General features: G+C 40.4%; 1 protein-coding gene and 1 non-coding gene across 2 annotated transcripts; both read right to left on the bottom strand.

Moving 5' to 3' along the window:
* Positions 1-2738: 2738 nt before the first annotated feature.
* On the bottom strand, positions 2739-2821 carry trnal-cag (transfer RNA leucine (anticodon CAG)). Its single transcript has one exon. It is a non-coding gene; the product is annotated as a tRNA-Leu (tRNA).
* An 871-nt stretch (positions 2822-3692) lies between these two features.
* Positions 3693-16473, bottom strand: LOC110518435 (sterile alpha motif domain-containing protein 9). The gene is made up of 6 exons (XM_036953850.2): positions 16194-16473; positions 14588-14874; positions 13055-13156; positions 12011-12082; positions 11751-11805; positions 3693-11535 (listed from the first exon to the last, which is right to left on the bottom strand). Exons 2-6 carry the CDS (start codon positions 14845-14847, stop codon positions 6610-6612), a joined length of 5415 nt encoding a protein of 1804 aa, XP_036809745.1. The 5' UTR covers positions 14848-14874; positions 16194-16473; the 3' UTR covers positions 3693-6609.
* Between the last annotated feature and the right edge of the window lie 438 nt (positions 16474-16911).

The following is a 16911-nucleotide window of genomic DNA, read 5'->3' as shown; positions in this document are numbered from 1 at the left end:
TAGTGGCTGTCAAGTAGAAGAGACATTGTCACTATCTGGTAATGTGAATGGTGATCGACTGTTGCCTGTGAGTTCTAAAGGGGGCTCACCTACCAGACTACACATCAGCTACACACAATAAAACATGAAAAACTGAAAAGAACAGGATTGGGTGTCTCATGCAGCAGGAGCCACATTTGGAGGAACAGATGCAGTGTCAGTTGAATTGAATTAAACTGAATTGACTAGAACCATAGATTATCATGTGATGGATGATATTTCAAGACAAAGAGCAGATATTCCACTCAATGTTTTGTTTTTATTCAGGGAGGACATTTTTCTTTAAATAACACATTATCACAACACCGTTTATTAAAGCTGGTCATTCCCAAATGATGATACTCACAGTAACAACGCTAATCAGAAGTGCCTTGCATGTGGAAGAAGGGTTCTCGTAGAAAAAAGAGTCCCTGTTCAAAAACAAGCCCTAACTAGTCCCTTCGTGTAGACCAGGGGAAGGCAACCCTGTTCCTGGAGTCTCTCAGGTCCAGCAGGATTTTGTTCCAACGAGGCACCATACCAGCTAATTGATCAGGTCAGTGATTGCCTAAATGCAACACACCTGGTCTTCCATCAAAAACATGAAGTATCTGCCGCATTCCTGTTAGCTAAATATGATGTGGCTGTACATGACACTGATTGTGTGCGTGCGTGCGTGCGTGCGTGCGTGCGTGCGAGCGAGCAAGTAGAAAAAACATGTTGACTCACCATACTTGTAGAGAAATGCCAAAGACATCCTCCTGTCTTTCATGTGGCCAAAACGGTCTATGACTCTCATACAGCACACGAACAGGTAGAGCAATGAGCCAGACGGTTCACCAGATGTATAAATCTGAAGTATCCATTTGGCATTTCCACTCACCAGAGGAAGCCCAGTGTCCGGCAGTGGGAGAAGCATTCTGCTAATTTTGTCATCGATGAAACATTCGACCTCCATGCAGTTCTCTGTTCACAAAACTAAAATCTCTTATGAACAGAGTACACAAGGTTTTGTAGACTGCCCTTTGCCAATGTACAATGTATGAATTTATGGTTGGATCGAATGTCGAATCTCTGTTATAATCATTGTCCAGTATGGAGAATTAAGTAAAATCACAACTCCAAATCCCTATTTAAATCCATTGTTAATTTAAGAAAGGGACAATTTTAGCTAGCTAGCCACTGGAGGACAACGTTAAAAAGAGATAAAGCCAAATCCAAACTGGCTTCCTTTTTTTGTGTGCTAGAGCCATTCACAGTTGAGCTCACTCAGTTTAGCTCAACGCTGATTGGTTATCATTTTTTATTTATTTTTTTAATCAGGGGAGGCCAAATGCTTGCTGGCTTCCCTTGCATCCAATGCTACGGGCGGCAACAATGTCATACTCTTTTTGTCAAGACAGCATCCGATAATCGGGCTACACATACAGAGCAAGATGGCCTTTGTTTCGCTCGCTCTGATGCTTTCTCTGGTGAGATACATTCAGCCTCTTGCAAATTGAAGGAAAAGTATGAAAAACAGAGAGACAAGGATAAATAATTGTAGGTTTATTGCGGGGGAAGCCTGGCTTCCCTTTGCATCCATGAATAAACACTGATCGTAGAATTTAAACTCTGGGCTAAGTTACCGTGACTTTTTATTTAATTTATCAATTGAATTAGCTATGTATGTGTGTACATGCAACGTGAAAAGTGTATGAATGGCTTCAAAACATCATAATAGCCTAGATCATTTTAAAGGTACATTATGCAAAAATTTCTCTGCCATTTCCTGGTTGCAAAAATTCGAATAGTTTGCCTAATATAAGTTTGTGATCAAACAAGCAAGTATAGCGTAGAGAGTCATTGTACCATCGAAACAGCTGTGAAATATGTCTTCAATAACCAAAAATATTGTATTTTCAGTTGTTTGAAGCTGGTGAACAAAATCAAAAGTGAAAGATGCAGAAATGAAAGTTAAGAATGGGAAGAATATAAATTGTGCACATAACATAGATCTAAGCTTCTTAGAATTGATTTCAATGATAATGACAGATCTATAACTAAAATTTCTGTCTGAATTTTGTAGGGTCACCCAAAAAAGTGACCCTTTGCAGCTTTAAATGTTTCAGGACAAAATTACATGTTTTTAAGTATTTTTTTGTTGTACTGGGGATAGTAACATTAGTAATATAATAAATATATATATATTTTTAAATGTTTTTATATATAGATTTTTTATATGTATGTTTACCTCACATAATATAATTGTAAAGTATGCATTTAGGTGTCTGTAATATAATACATGTGGCAAAAAACAAATGTAGACATTAATAAATGCATTTCTATAGCTTCCAAAATATTAATTACAAACAAGGGGAGTGCCAAGATGGAGGCATTTTGGCTTCAACACAGCGCCCCCTATAAGTCTTCTAGTCTATATATAATTTATTGGCACAACACCATGCTTAACTATTCTCTTTGCATTTATACATGTTGCAAAATCAGTGCAGATGTTAGTTTACCAAATCATAGTGTGTATTGCAGTGACTCATTCACAGTCATAGACTGCTTTCAATGTAAGGAAACAAAAACCTTAAAGAAGTTAAATGGTTGATCTGTACCTTTAATTTTTGGGTCAAAGTGTTATAACACTGAACAACATTTTCTGACATTAATTTCCTGTTGAATATAAATATGTTACAAAGAAAGGCATATTGCATCTACATTACAAAAATTAATGTCAGAAGTGGGATTCGAACCCACGCCTCCAGGGGAGACTGCGACCTGAACGCAGCGCCTTAGACCGCTCGGCCATCCTGACATACAGGAATTAACTCATATTACCAGTACATGAGCCTGACAGTTTACGGTAGATTGTTTATCCATAAATATTGTGGGGAATACTAAAATTATAATACATTGGAAAAATGAAGAAGAACATTATCCACGGTTTACGCTACCATTGCATAAAGCCACGCCAAACGTTTGCTATTCATTATGTTTTATAAAGAAATGCCTTCATAATAGCGAACCTTGCGTTGGTTTGCGTTCATTTAGACATCCGGTAAATAGCCTACTTTCTTAGCTATCTATCTATCTTTAGAATAAATGTTTATTACTATATCTTGCTTGCTGTCTTGTGGCTATAAAGGAGTAGCAGTAGCTAGCTAAGTCTGTTGGGCTAAAGTTTTGGGAACTTTTAACGCTTTTCTGAACATTGGTTTTGGAAGTTAATTACGTTGTAATGTGAGAAAATGGCAGACAGCTTGACTGAGAGAAAGTCTACATTCACACAATCAGCCCCTCACACACTTCTTTGGGGGACCCTATTGTATAAAAAAAGAATCACAAGAATACCTAGTTAACACGTAATCGGCCCCACACTGACAGTGTGTGATTTGTGTTGGTCCAGTAGAGGGTGCTGTCAGACCAGTTATTCTGAAAAACTATTTCAGTGACTGAAACAGAGCAAAATCCTTTTTTTTGTAGCAACTTAATACAATCATGATAGATAGAGACTATCTGCCTGCTGTGTTTCTATTTGAAAAATAACATTCCTACTGATCAGGACCAGTATATTCCAGGGATGGCCATTTTGTATAGTTTTCCAGGTGAACATTGGCAGATGGTAAGATATAGAAAAGCCAGTGGCACATGAAACATTTGCTGGTAAATTAAACACAACAACAACATAATCAAACAGTGCTTTACTGTAGGTTATGAATATTAATTTGGCACACTACCAGGATCAAAATTGTATATTGGCCGAGGTATATTGGTCATATACCACACCCCCTCGTGCCTTATTGCTTAATTCTATATTTCTCTACTGTATGTCCATGCCGCTCTGACATCGTTCGTCCGTATATGCATATATTCTTAATTCCATTCCTTACTTAAGATTTGTGTGTTTTGGGTATATGTTGTTAGATGTTACTGCACTGTTGGAGCTAGAAGCACAAGCATTTCGCCACACCCGCATAACATCTGCTAAACATGTGTATGTGACCAATACGATTCGATTTGAAAAGTGTCACATGTTAAAATATTTTCAGTAGGGTGCAAGACATGCAGGTAAAACATTTTTATAGAATCATAATTGTTTTACAGAACATTCAGGGAAAAAATATCCTCAAATACAGTGCCTTGCGAAAGTATTCGGCCCCCTTGAACCCCTTTGTGACCTTTTGCCACATTTCAGGCTTCAAACATAAAGATATAAAACTGTATTTTTTTGTGAAGAATCAACAACAAGTGGGACACAATCATGAAGTGGAACGACATTTATTGGATATTTCAAACGTTTTTAACAAATCAAAAACTGAAAAATTGGGCGTGCAAAATTATTCAGCCCCCTTAAGTTAATACTTTGTAGCGCCACCTTTTGCTGCAATTACAGCTGTAAGTCGCTTGGGGTATGTCTCTATCAGTTTTGCACATCGAGAGACTGAAATTTTTTCCCATTCCTCCTTGCAAAACAGCTCGAGCTCAGTGAGGTTGGATGGAGAGCATTTGTGAACAGCAGTTTTCAGTTCTTTCCACAGATTCTCGATTGGATTCAGGTCTGGACTTTGACTTGGCCATTCTAACACCTGGATATGTTTATTTTTGAACCATTCCATTGTAGATTTTGCTTTATGTTTTGGATCATTGTCTTGTTGGAAGACAAATCTCCGTCCCAGTCTCAGGTCTTTTGCAGACTCCATCAGGTTTTCTTCCAGAATGGTCCTGTATTTGGCTCCATCCATCTTCCCATCAATTTTAACCATCTTCCCTGTCCCTGCTGAAGAAAAGCAGGCCCAAACCATGATGCTGCCACCACCATGTTTGACAGTGGGGATGGTGTGTTCAGGGTGATGAGCTGTGTTGCTTTTACGCCAAACATAACGTTTTGCGTTGTTGCCAAAAAGACCAGAGCACCTTCTTCCACGTTTGGTGTGTCTCCCAGGTGGCTTGTGGCAAACTTTAGACGACACTTTTTTATGGATATCTTTAAGAAATGGCTTTCTTCTTGCCACTCTTCCATAAAGGCCAGATTTGTGCAATATACAACTGATTGTTGTCCTATGGACAGAGTCTCCCACCTCAGCTATAGGTCTCTGCAGTTCATCCAGAGTGATCATGGGCCTCTTGGCTGCATCTCTGATCAGTCTTCTCCTTGTATGAGCTGAAAGTTTAGAGGGACGGCCAGGTCTTGGTAGATTTGCAGTGGTCTGATACTCCTTCCATTTCAATATTATCGCTTGCACAGTGCTCCTTGGGATGTTTAAAGCTTGGGAAATCTTTTTGTATCCAAATCCGGCTTTAAACTTATTCACAACAGTATCTCGGACCTGCCTGGTGTGTTCCTTGTTCTTCATGATGCTCTCTGCGCTTTTAACGGACCTCTGAGACTATCACAGTGCAGGTGCATTTATACGGAGACTTGATTACACACAGGTGGATTGTATTTATCATCATTAGTCATTTAGGTCAACATTGGATCATTCAGAGATCCTCACTGTACTTCTGGAGAGAGTTTGCTGCACTGAAAGTAAAGGGGCTGAATAATTTTGCACGCCCAATTTTTCAGTTTTTGATTTGTTAAAAAAGTTTGAAATATCCAATAAATGTCGTTCCACTTCATGATTGTGTCCCACTTGTTGTTGATTCTTCACAAAAAAACACAGTTTTATATCATTATGTGTGAAACCTGAAATGTGGCAAAAGGTCGCAAAGTTCAAGGGGGCCAAATACTTTCGCAAGGCACTGTATATACAGGTATATACTGTATATATATATATAGTATGCCATTCTCTTTATTCCATTAACAAACATTGACAATAGGTTTTATCCTAACTTCCTTTCTCTTGTAAATAATGTAGCATATAATTTCAAATAACCACACAATTGAATGTATTTAGACAAACAACTGAAGAAGGTACATAACTTGTAGAAAGTCAATATGCCTTGTAACATAATAATAATTCCGTAGTTTCAATAAACACAATGCAAAACCATAAAACATGTTTAAAGCATTGAATAGTTGCAAATGGTTTATAGGTCTACAATCCTTGTTCATTGGTCTGCTACTGTATAGTACTGTATGTTACAATTAGAGGGACTTAGGGACAAAATTACAAGGACTTAGAGACCAAATTAGAGGGATTTAGAATTACAGGGACTTAGAGACACAATTACAGGGACTTAGAGATAAAATTACAGGGACTTGGAGATAAAATTACAGGGACTTAGAGACCAAATTAGAGGGACTGAGAGATAAAATGACAGGGACTTAGAGATAAAATGACAGGGACTTAGAGACATTACAATCCATTCTGATGCAAGATTGATTGTCATTGTTTCACCTCTAAAAGCATGAATGATTCATTGCTGTATGTCACCCGACACCTGTTCTCTCTGCTTTGATTATTTCCAGTTGGTTGAGGTTGGGTTTCCTCACACAGTGACAAGAGCACACTGGTGTCTTACTTAATGTGATTCTGTCCTGGTTCACAGACATTCACCCCAGTCAAACCCTCTAGGCCTATATAACTTTAATGGAAGCCTTTCCTTTCCCTAAGTGCAAACGCTTGCATCCCTTCCTCTGTCTGCCTGATGGTAAGCTGTTTACTGGTCATTTTCATACTTTATGTCATAAGCGACGGGTCCCTCCATGGTGAATCCAAGGTAAAAGGAGACCTCCTCCGTACTGCATCCACTCCGGACTCCACCAAGGTATACTGGACGCACTGAGATTTTCAGATTGCCCCCGTAGTAAACATAAATGTCACTGTTTTCCGTTTTCCCTTTGACCCGTTGTAACAGGTTTTGTATCTCAGGATCCCTCCATATTGCTCCACTTTGCCACAGTTGATGCGGGTTTGGGGGTCTATCTTTGGATGAGGCCTTCTTGTGTGAAGTTTTGGGTCCCTCTTTGTACAGCAACTGATCAAGTCTGCCTTTGTGAATTATTCTCCTCAGTCCTCTTGATTTCCCGAGGTAGAAATGTGCGATGCAACTCTTCGCCGGAAACATGTGGGAGAAGCGACGATGGAAGGATTTTTTCGATGAAGTGACATACGTGCCAATGTTTTTGAACGTTGTGGTGCTCTCAAGCAGGTTGTCCTTTCTTGGCCACATCAGCAACATTGAGAGGTAGTACAGCTCTGTGCAGTTTGAATTGGTTCCCTCTTCTCGCAGTGCCTCGTTGAGAAGGGAGACCAGCTCCTCGTACCTCTTCAGCAATGTTGAGCTTTGCTTAACGCAGTGAAGAACAATGTTTGCAAGGATGAAATTGATCCGGTCAGCCATGAGTTTCCGTGTAGAATTTTGAACAATGAACTGCCATTTCTTCAGAATTAATTCAATTTGATTCCCATTCTTCTCATTCAGATACTGGAGAAGACCAGCAAATGAATCTGCTCGTTTTTGCTCCAAATAGTTTCGCTGCTCCTCTATCTCCTGCCGGAGACTCAGTTTTGGTTTACTGGCCCTTTCGGAGGCTCTCTCTTCTCCCGAGGAACAGAAGATGTGAATGTACTTCTTGAAGAGCTCTGATACTTTTCGTTTGTTTCTGTCCTCTGCTGTCTCCTTCTCAATTGACCTTGGCTTCAGGTATGTGAAGTAGTTCTCAAAAAAACTGAACATCTCCTTCAGCCGTGGCTTCAAAGAGACCAGGAATTTCTCGTGGTCTGACAGAACAGCAATGAATTGATCATTTGTACTGTTTGTTGTTTCATGAAAATCACTCACTGGCAAGTGGTTTTTGAGGAACTGCAGCATTTTGTTTCGCTGGAGTGCATCACTTTTGTTGAAAAAAGGAATATCTTTGATGATATCAAAAACAATCATTGAAACTTCCATTTCACCGACATACCCAGATGTGTTGTAGGTTCGTTGCCTCTTTCTGTTGGGCAGATCAAGGGAATCCATTGGCTCGTCCTTCTTTGCGAGTTCCTGTGAATCTCTGAATGCTTTGGTGGCCTGAAATGCTAATTTTAGGCATTTGTCTAACCCTTCTGGAGTGAGCTCCTCAGCACGTTCAATTTCATATTTCAGGTGGCTTTTGTACACCTGTCCCAATGTGTCTGCAATGTAAGAATTGTACATTTTCTGCTGTGCATCCTTGGCCCATTGCAGAGCAGATATATAATCCTTCTCTTTCAGATAGAAATGCCTTGCCAAAGCTTGTGGCAGAGTTGCGTTTTTGTCAAATCTCATTGTTGCTCTTACAAGAACTTCTTTGATTTGGCTGATTCCCTCATCCGTCTGTATGTCTTCAATCAAAGGAGAGAAGAGTGTATCTTTGTCATGTCCAAGTTCCTTTCGTTGCCGCGTGATCAGCATACTTTGGATGTTTTGAACCAGGATGTCCTTACCCATGCCAGATTTGTACAGCAAGTCACAGTGTAACAGACTGGTTGTTATTTCCCCCAGTTGAAGCTTGTGCTTTCCGGTGAGGACTTTGAGGCAATTACTTGCAATCATTTGGTGTAGAAACCGAACTGCCTGATAAGTGCCGTGCTCTTTAATGTTGAAGCGGATCAGTAGCGTGGAGTATGGGTTCATTTTGTCCTCAAGTGTCTCTTTTCCCCACAGAGCATTCCTAATCCCCACAAAATCCTCACATAGGGACAGGGCCATGTAGGAGCCGTTCACATATGTATTTAGCAAAGCTAAGAGTGAAAATAGCTGTCCTTCTTTTCTGGAGGTGTCAAGGTCTTTCAGGGTGTTGCACACCAGATTCTTGATGTACTTCTCACTGAAATTGTTTGTCATGATCATGAAGGCGTAGAACGTTTCAGGTTTTTGATGGTGACCTTTGAGCTCTTTCAGTTTCACCTCAAAGAAGCTCTGCTCTTTGGTGGAGAGCTTGTTGATCATGAACACATTGTCAAGTCGGCTGTTTCTGGAGCTCTCTGCAGGAATCTGTGATCTCTCACAGTTCAGTATGATGACCATCAGAGTGTCAGGTTTCTTCTTCTCGTTGGCTGCACTTAGTATGCATCTCTGTAGGTCTTCAACGTCCTCCCAGTTGTCCACCAAGAGTAGAACAGGAGAATAACTCAACTGCTTCTCTTTGCCACAGGTCAGCAGGTGTCTGACTTGGACTGCGATCTCACTGTTCTGTGCTGTGGTGTTTTTCAGAACGGCACATCTGAATTTACATCTCAAGTTCCACAACACGTGCATGGCCAGTGTTGTTCCACCACATCCTGGATGATGGAAGAGGTTTATTATTATGCATGGCGATGTGTACCCCTCTGTAGGTGTGATCAGGTTGTGAAGATCCTCATACTTGTCACGTTTGATGAATGGCAGACAACCTGGCCTCTCGGACAAGTAGAAGTTCCACCAAGTCACCTGTCCGCCTCTGTAAAAGTCCTCCTCCGTGTTGGTCTTGAATTCCTCAAAAGAGTCTTTGGTTTCAATTTCAGTGTTCTCACATTCATTTTCACTCAGTATATCAAGTACGGTCATCAGCTCTTCATCTTTTTGTGTCAGGAGGACTGAACTGGAGCCAGAAGATGGCAGATATCTCCTAGAGGACCGTGTCTGGGGTTCTTTGATTTTCCTGATGGTGCAGTCGATTTCAGTCAGGCTCAATTCGTAGATACATTTACTAGTAATATCCACTTTGCAGCGAGTGTTTATCATGTCTCTCCATTGACTGAATACATTTGAATCTTTGCATATGCAGAGCATATTATCCTCACCCTCAAGAGTGCGATAGATCGCACAAAAGGCCTCAAGTATAGGGCTTGAGATGTCAGTGACTCCTGAGTGAAGCATGAATACCACAAGTAGTCTGTCTTTCGACAAGACGTCTGGATTGCAGAGAAATGAAACCATATCGCTGATTTCTCCAGCACGTTTCTTGAGCCATTCACTGCTACTGAAAGGTCTGTCTGCTTCACTGACCTCATTTGCTCGACCATTACAAAAGACCCAGCTTGTCTGCTTAAACAAGTTCAGCTTTCCGATAACAGTGGAGACATTGTCATTAGTATTGTACATTCGAGGGTAATGAAGATTCGCTATGCGATCTGTTCTGTAGAAACTGCATGTCCCGTTCATGTCAGATTCTGGGTCAAACTCGAGCACTGCAAACAACTTCATCTCTTTCAAAAAACCCAAATGTTCATGTTGACTGGGGTGGCACTTGTTTGTGACAACTATAACTTGCAATGAGTTTTCAAGTGTGTCTCTCCCATGAGTTATCAATTGTTTTAGCCTCTGACCTTGGTGGTTTTGGTTGGGCTGCTGACAGTTGCTCTCCTCTTTTGACTTGCGTGCTGATGACCAACATTTGACTTCCTCTGTCAAACCTCTCATCTTCTCCTGTAGACTTCTGGGATTATTGTCTGCAAGAATGTTGATGCTCTTTGGACCTTGTCGAATAAACAGACATTCAGTTTTGTATTCTTCTCCATTTTGTTCAGATATTATTGAGGTATAGAAAAGCTTCTCTTGAGTCTGTGAATAACTTGGGACAACATCAACTTCTATCACCCACTTGTCTGAAGTCGCGCCATCTAGACGTTGAACCTGAAAGAATTTTGGAGGTCTGATGCATGATCTTGCGATATTTGTTTCTTCTCCAAAGTGTTCCTTGAGATGCAAGTCAAACCTGTCTGTATACATATTGAATGATGGCAGGTTTTGCCCAATCACCTGTCCATGCATGTGTCCGAGCCCGCCTGTCACCCCAAAATGAATTGTACCATTGGTGCGAGAGTTCATGCAGGCTGCGGAAAAACGAAACACTTCATTGCTGAACTTTTCCAGAATATCTATCTCACTGGCTTCCTCTGTGCTTGGCAGGAGCTTGTACTCATGTACCGGGTCAATGAGATTGCTTGGACCGGATTCAGGGGGGAGGATATCATTTTGTATGTATGTGAACGATAGGTCGTTTTGGTCAAAGGGACGTGGGGGACATATTCTCTTCTCCAGATTTGGAGCAGTTTCTCTTAAGTGGTCAAATGATGAGATGGACGTCTCACTTTGTCTCGTATTGTCCTCCATATTTCCATAAGCTGGAATGTATTCCGACTCTACCATTGGCAGTAGAATGGGGGATGCAACATCTGAACCGGAATGTCTCAGTTCTTCCACTGATGTCCATGATGAGCTTAGACTTGGAGCCACCGACTCCGATTTCACACTGTCAGAATCCTGAGTTTCCTCATGTGACCCCATCCTAGCTTCTGGTATGGCTCTAAATCTAAATCTCTCCTGTCTTCTGAAGGGGTCACTCTCAGGGGATCTCATGCTTCTCCCTACACTCTCCAAGTCGTTTCTCAGTATCTCTACATTTTTTATGATTTGAATCGCAGGCCCAAACTTAACACCGAAATCAGTCAAGTCCTGTTTCTCAATGCAAACCAGGCTAGCTCCTGACACGTCCTGTTCATAAAGTTTTGTTGCGACCTCAGGGAGTTTGAGGCTACTAATTAGCCACTCTTTCACATGCTCCTTCGTCCAGTCTTCGATTCTCTGTGGGAATTCTCTGAGGTTGCTGACTCTGTTCATGCCATGATGTTCAGTATGCTGAGAACCCAATAAATAAAAACGATCATCACCATAGGCAGTTGTATTTCTTTTTAAACCAATTAACAGTTACTGTACCTGCACATATAGTTGATATTTTTTATTTGCCAAATCACCAATGCCTATTGCTTATTATTATTGAAACTAAGAACAATCCACTGAACATACATGTACAATGCATACATAGAGTTTCAGCTTAAAACTTACAAACATACCATTGTTGCATGCACTCCACCAATGGACAGTTGTGTTGTGTCTGATGTCATCATCCTACAATTGGTGGAAATACATTAGGTGCAAATACATTCATTTGAAATTAAACAAATTTATGTTTTGGATCACCTCAAATGTGTTTTTTTATACATACATGCAAGGTATTGTGCATTTTAATTTAGTTTATTTTTTTTATAGTAATGAATTCCCACATGACACACTTTAGATACTTTAAATTATTTAAAAAATCATCATAAATGACCTTGAAGATGGACCCATTGACTGGTCACTCTTCATTGACAGATAGCTGGGCGTAGGTGAGTCTGCTCCCTCCCTGCAAAAAATGTTATTGAGGTGTGTTTTTAATCAATCCTATGCTCATGATGTACAGTCGCTTTTACCGATCTGCAAGATGTCTATTAGAAATCACATATTCAAAAGTGTCTCCGAGTAGGAGTGCTGATCTAGGATCAAGTCCCCCTACATCATTATGATCTAATAGATAATAGGCAGAATCTACCACACACCCAAACCAATTTAGTGAGGGTGCTGGAGTCAAAATGCTAAACTGGAGAAACAGGAAAAAGTCGCTGCACTTTTCCAGACAGATGAAAATCTATTTATTTAATTGTGGCTGAGCTTTCGGTCAGTCAACCGTCATCAAACCATATGCAAAATAATATTCAAAACTGATGCTAATCAAAACTGATGCTAATCAGTACTGATGCTAATCATAACTGATGCTAATCAGTACTGATGCTAATCATAACTGATGCTAATCAGTACTGATGCTAATCATAACTGATGCTAATCAAAACTCAAGCTAATCAGTACTGATGCTAATCATAACTGATGCTAATCAAAACTCAAGCTAATCAGTACTGATGCTAATCAAAACCGATGCTAATCAAAACTGATGCTAATCAGTACTGATGCTAATCATAACTGATGCTAATCAAAACTCAAGCTAATCAGTACTGATGCTAATCATAACTGATGCTAATCAAAACTCAAGCTAATCAGTACTGATGCTAATCAAAACCGATGCTAATCAAAACTGATGCTAATCAGTACTGATGCTAATCATAACTGATGCTAATCATAACTGATGCTAATCATAACTGATGCTAATCAAAACTGAAGCTAATCAGTACTGATGCTAACCAAAACTGATGCTAATCGAAACTGATACTAATCAATACTCCTACTCTGAGACTGTGAAAACGGGCCCAGACCTTTTGTCTTTTGTCGATTGTTGGACGTATTGACACATTGCAACGTCCTCATTATGAAAATCATAAATTACCTGCGATTGGGAATAAACTCTCTCTTGTAGTTTATCGGTGGATCCATTGAGCGGTCACTCCTCATTGACACACAGCTGGATGTAGGTGACTCTGCACCCTCCCTGTGAAATATACAGTCAGTACCCTAACCCTATAACATAGCTTGTAAATACAGTTGGAAATCGGGACCCATATTTATCCATATGCAGTGTTCACACTGCACGAGTCTCCTTATCCCTGGGTTTATTGAGATTTTAGCCTAGGGCTATGCAAGTCTTCACACTTGCACATTCTAGCACCAACCTTAGCCCAGGGCTAGCTGGCCTTGCTCCGGAGCCGGGTTAGGTCCAACTTTGTAGGACTAGACCCAGAAACCCGGTGCCAAAATAGCCCGTGTGAAACGGGGGTCAAGAAAAACGCATAGAATATTTCACTGTCCAATCACAATAGCTGCATTTCCACTTAATTTTCATATGCTTGTGATGAGTTCTGCACGCTATTTTAATAAGTACATTTATACTATTTCATCCTTCCATCTGAGGACAAAAACCTGACAAAAAAACTGTTGGATTTATTATGGATAAATGAATAAACAATATCCCCATTTTAAATAGAATTGTAACTAAGTAAACTTATAATCTGTTTTATTATATCTGATTAACAATATGAGTTCATAAGAAGGGATTGTGTGACACGGACAAGGAGTAATAAAAGTTAATGAACACCATTCCAACTAGGAAGAAACGAATGGGTTGTGGACTGTGTAAACAGATAAGGTCGTTAACCTGTGGTTGACCCTACAGAAACTTAGCTCTGGGTTTTTTTTTTAGATAAGGCAGTGAGTGCATTCCTAGGTTTTCTGTTAATTAAAACTGTCAGTTCAGTGGTGATCGATAATGTTGAGGGGTCAAAAGTTATCTGGGAGTGTGTTAGTAAGTTAGAATGAACTTTTCACCTCACTTTGTCCCGGTCGAGAGGAGGGGATTCTGTTAAAGCAATGAAATGACGTCATTATCTGTATATAAACTGCTGCACGTGATTAAGTGGGAGCGCGCTCCGAGAATAAATTCTATTACCTATTATTGAAAGACTGGTCTGCGTCTATTTTATGCAAACAAGAAATCTTAGAAATTCTCATAAAATAGATTAAGGGCTTTCAATTGATGAAAGCACATTGGCATAATTAAATTACAGTAACAAAAACATACTTTCATCGGTGTGAAAACATTAGTTGCTATGGCTAACAAAAACGGTTGCTATGTAGGCAGGCTAACGTCTGCTCCCCACTGTCCCCAGGATATTTCAGCCCAGGATTAACACATGTTAGTGTGAACACAGGATAAGTTAGCCCAGGGTCCGTCTTAGCCCAGGGTCAGTCTTAGCCCAGGGCTAAGAACATTGCTGTGCGAAAAGGCCTAAAGTGTCTCACCGTAGTAGTGTTGATTTAGGATCAGTTCCCCTCTGTCCATATAATATTATTCATTATGATCTAAAAGGCAAAGCTGATCCTATAGCAACACTCCTACTCTGAGACTGTGAATACAGGCCCAAACCTTTTGTCCCTTGTGCCATGTCCTCGGTGGAAGTTGATTGGCTGACCCATTGAGTGATCACTCTTCATTGACAGACAGCTAGGTGACTCTGCTCTCTCCTCCTGGGCCACCAAGCCCTGTTTACCAGGGCAGAGAAGACCTGACCCTGCAACGTCCTCATTATACTCCTGTGGGGCAGTGGGACTACTATGCAGCCATTGGCGGATATGTTCACTCTTCCCACTCTCTGCACCCTCAGGCGATACAGTGGTGTCACTCATCCTGTCTCCACACCAGCATTCAGGTTCCTGACAAAGAAAACAAAGTGAGAGGGGTGAGAGGAAAGATCCGAAAAACCGCTCTTTAGCAGTAACTTCTTTATTGAGGATAAGTGTATTTACTGTGGCTGTGATATGTGGTTGTCTCACCTTGCTGTCTTAATCAAATCAAATCAAATCAAATGTATTTATATAGCCCTTCGTACATCAGCTGATATCTCAAAGTGCTGTACAGAAACCCAGCCTAAAACCCCGAACAGCAAGCAATGCAGGTGTAGAAGCACGGTGGCTAGGAAAAACTCCCTAGAAAGGGCAAAACCTAGGAACTTAATAAGATGAATGCACTAACTAACTGTAAGTCGCTCTGGATAAGAGCATCTGATAAATGACTCAAATGTCAAATGCTCTTTAACCGTGTATCAAAATCTCCTGCTAACTTCATTCCCTTTCTGAAACTCTCAGCATTGAAACAAGCGGAAGCAATGTACCGGACTTCTTGTCCAAATCATAGAGAACCAGGTCTAGTAAACACACATTCCTATATGACCACAACAGACTAATACCTCTCCTCTGTATATAAACCACTTGGGATACTCTCGTAGAAAATGTATTGTTTCCCAAACGTGGTAGTTATGTTGTTTGTAGAAAAGGCGTATCATATTGTGTCACCTTCAATAGGCAGACTGTGCATTCCCATGCAGTAGAAAGCTACAGTTTCTACAATAGCCAAAGAGGATAAAGGAAATCTGGTTATTCTCTCCTATGGTCCAGGGATACAAGATCAGACACCTCCCCTCGATGACTCAGCAGTGGTTGCACATGCAGTACATTTCATTTGACAGTCATACTTACCCGGAACTTCAGCTTCTCATATGAACTGGTGATTTGAATAGTGTCATGGTTATTTGACAACGGCTTACTTCCCAAACATTACCATGAAAAGCAAACAAATCTATTCATTGCCTATCGCCTCATCGAACATGGAGTAGACTGAATGAAAACTTGTGTTTCTGCATTCCAGAGACACATAATATACCAGGGAGTGTACTGTAACTCTGTACTGTAGACTTGCTACGTCAAATAAGATTTTCCCTCGGGAGCCATTTGATTTCAGTACGCTATTGAGTAAACTTGGACCTTCGTCACCCACGGACTACGTCTGATTTATACATTCAGAATCTCAGTTATTGCATGAGAAATAATCAGTACGATTATTATTATAACGAGCTCAACGTAATTAGGCTGCATTCATTTGTAATAATTAGACTAATTACAGCAGTATTATTAGTTTAGAAAACATTTGTGTAGACAATAACAGAATATATCCAAGACTTTAAACAGAACCTTACCACTCAGAGTCCTAACTTCACTCATATCTGCACAGTTTGAAAGGTGTGTTCTTAGATCCTGTGCAGCCACAGAAATATCAGTAACCGTTTCCCCGCTGTATTCTTGACAATGAACCACTAAACTCGTCACGTATTCTGGGCCGCACCTAGGAGGTGCCGAATTTAACCCCAGAAGCTACTAATACAGGAGAAACATGGTCTATTTAGTAGCTCACAGCTAGTAGATCCTTAGCCTGCGTCTGAAGAGGTGTGAAGGCTGATATCTGATATCCGATACTTTAGACCTACCCATGATCTCCATATAAGGAAACCAAAGGGCATAGTTAGGGTTTGTGGGAGGTAGCTTTGGATATATATTTCAGAAACTTGTATCTTAGACTAAAATATGTTAGGAAGTAGAATGCAAAACCTATTGACTCCGGTGAGATGAAATAAGAAAGAAAAAACAGTTAGAGGAGCTTCTTCTATGAAGTGTGGTTTGTGTTTTCTACCCGCCTTCAACTCTCAGCTCGACTGTCTCCTTGTTTTATGAAGGCAAAGAGTCTGGGAATTGAGCCAGTGGACCAGTTCTGTGCTGGCTCGATGCCAGTGTTTCTGCCCTCTCCGACACTATCTCCATTACATTATATGGTGGCTGTCGTCTATACTTGAACACCACCACTAGTCTTCAACAACCACAATGTATATATATATAATATACCTTATCATGAGTCAAAGA

The sequence above is a fragment of the Oncorhynchus mykiss genome, chromosome 19 (genome assembly GCF_057628025.1).
Source record: "Oncorhynchus mykiss isolate SJ-2025 chromosome 19, ASM5762802v1, whole genome shotgun sequence".
In the NCBI taxonomy this organism is placed as follows: domain Eukaryota; kingdom Metazoa; phylum Chordata; class Actinopteri; order Salmoniformes; family Salmonidae; genus Oncorhynchus; species Oncorhynchus mykiss.
This window is presented reverse-complemented; position numbering and strand designations above follow the sequence as displayed.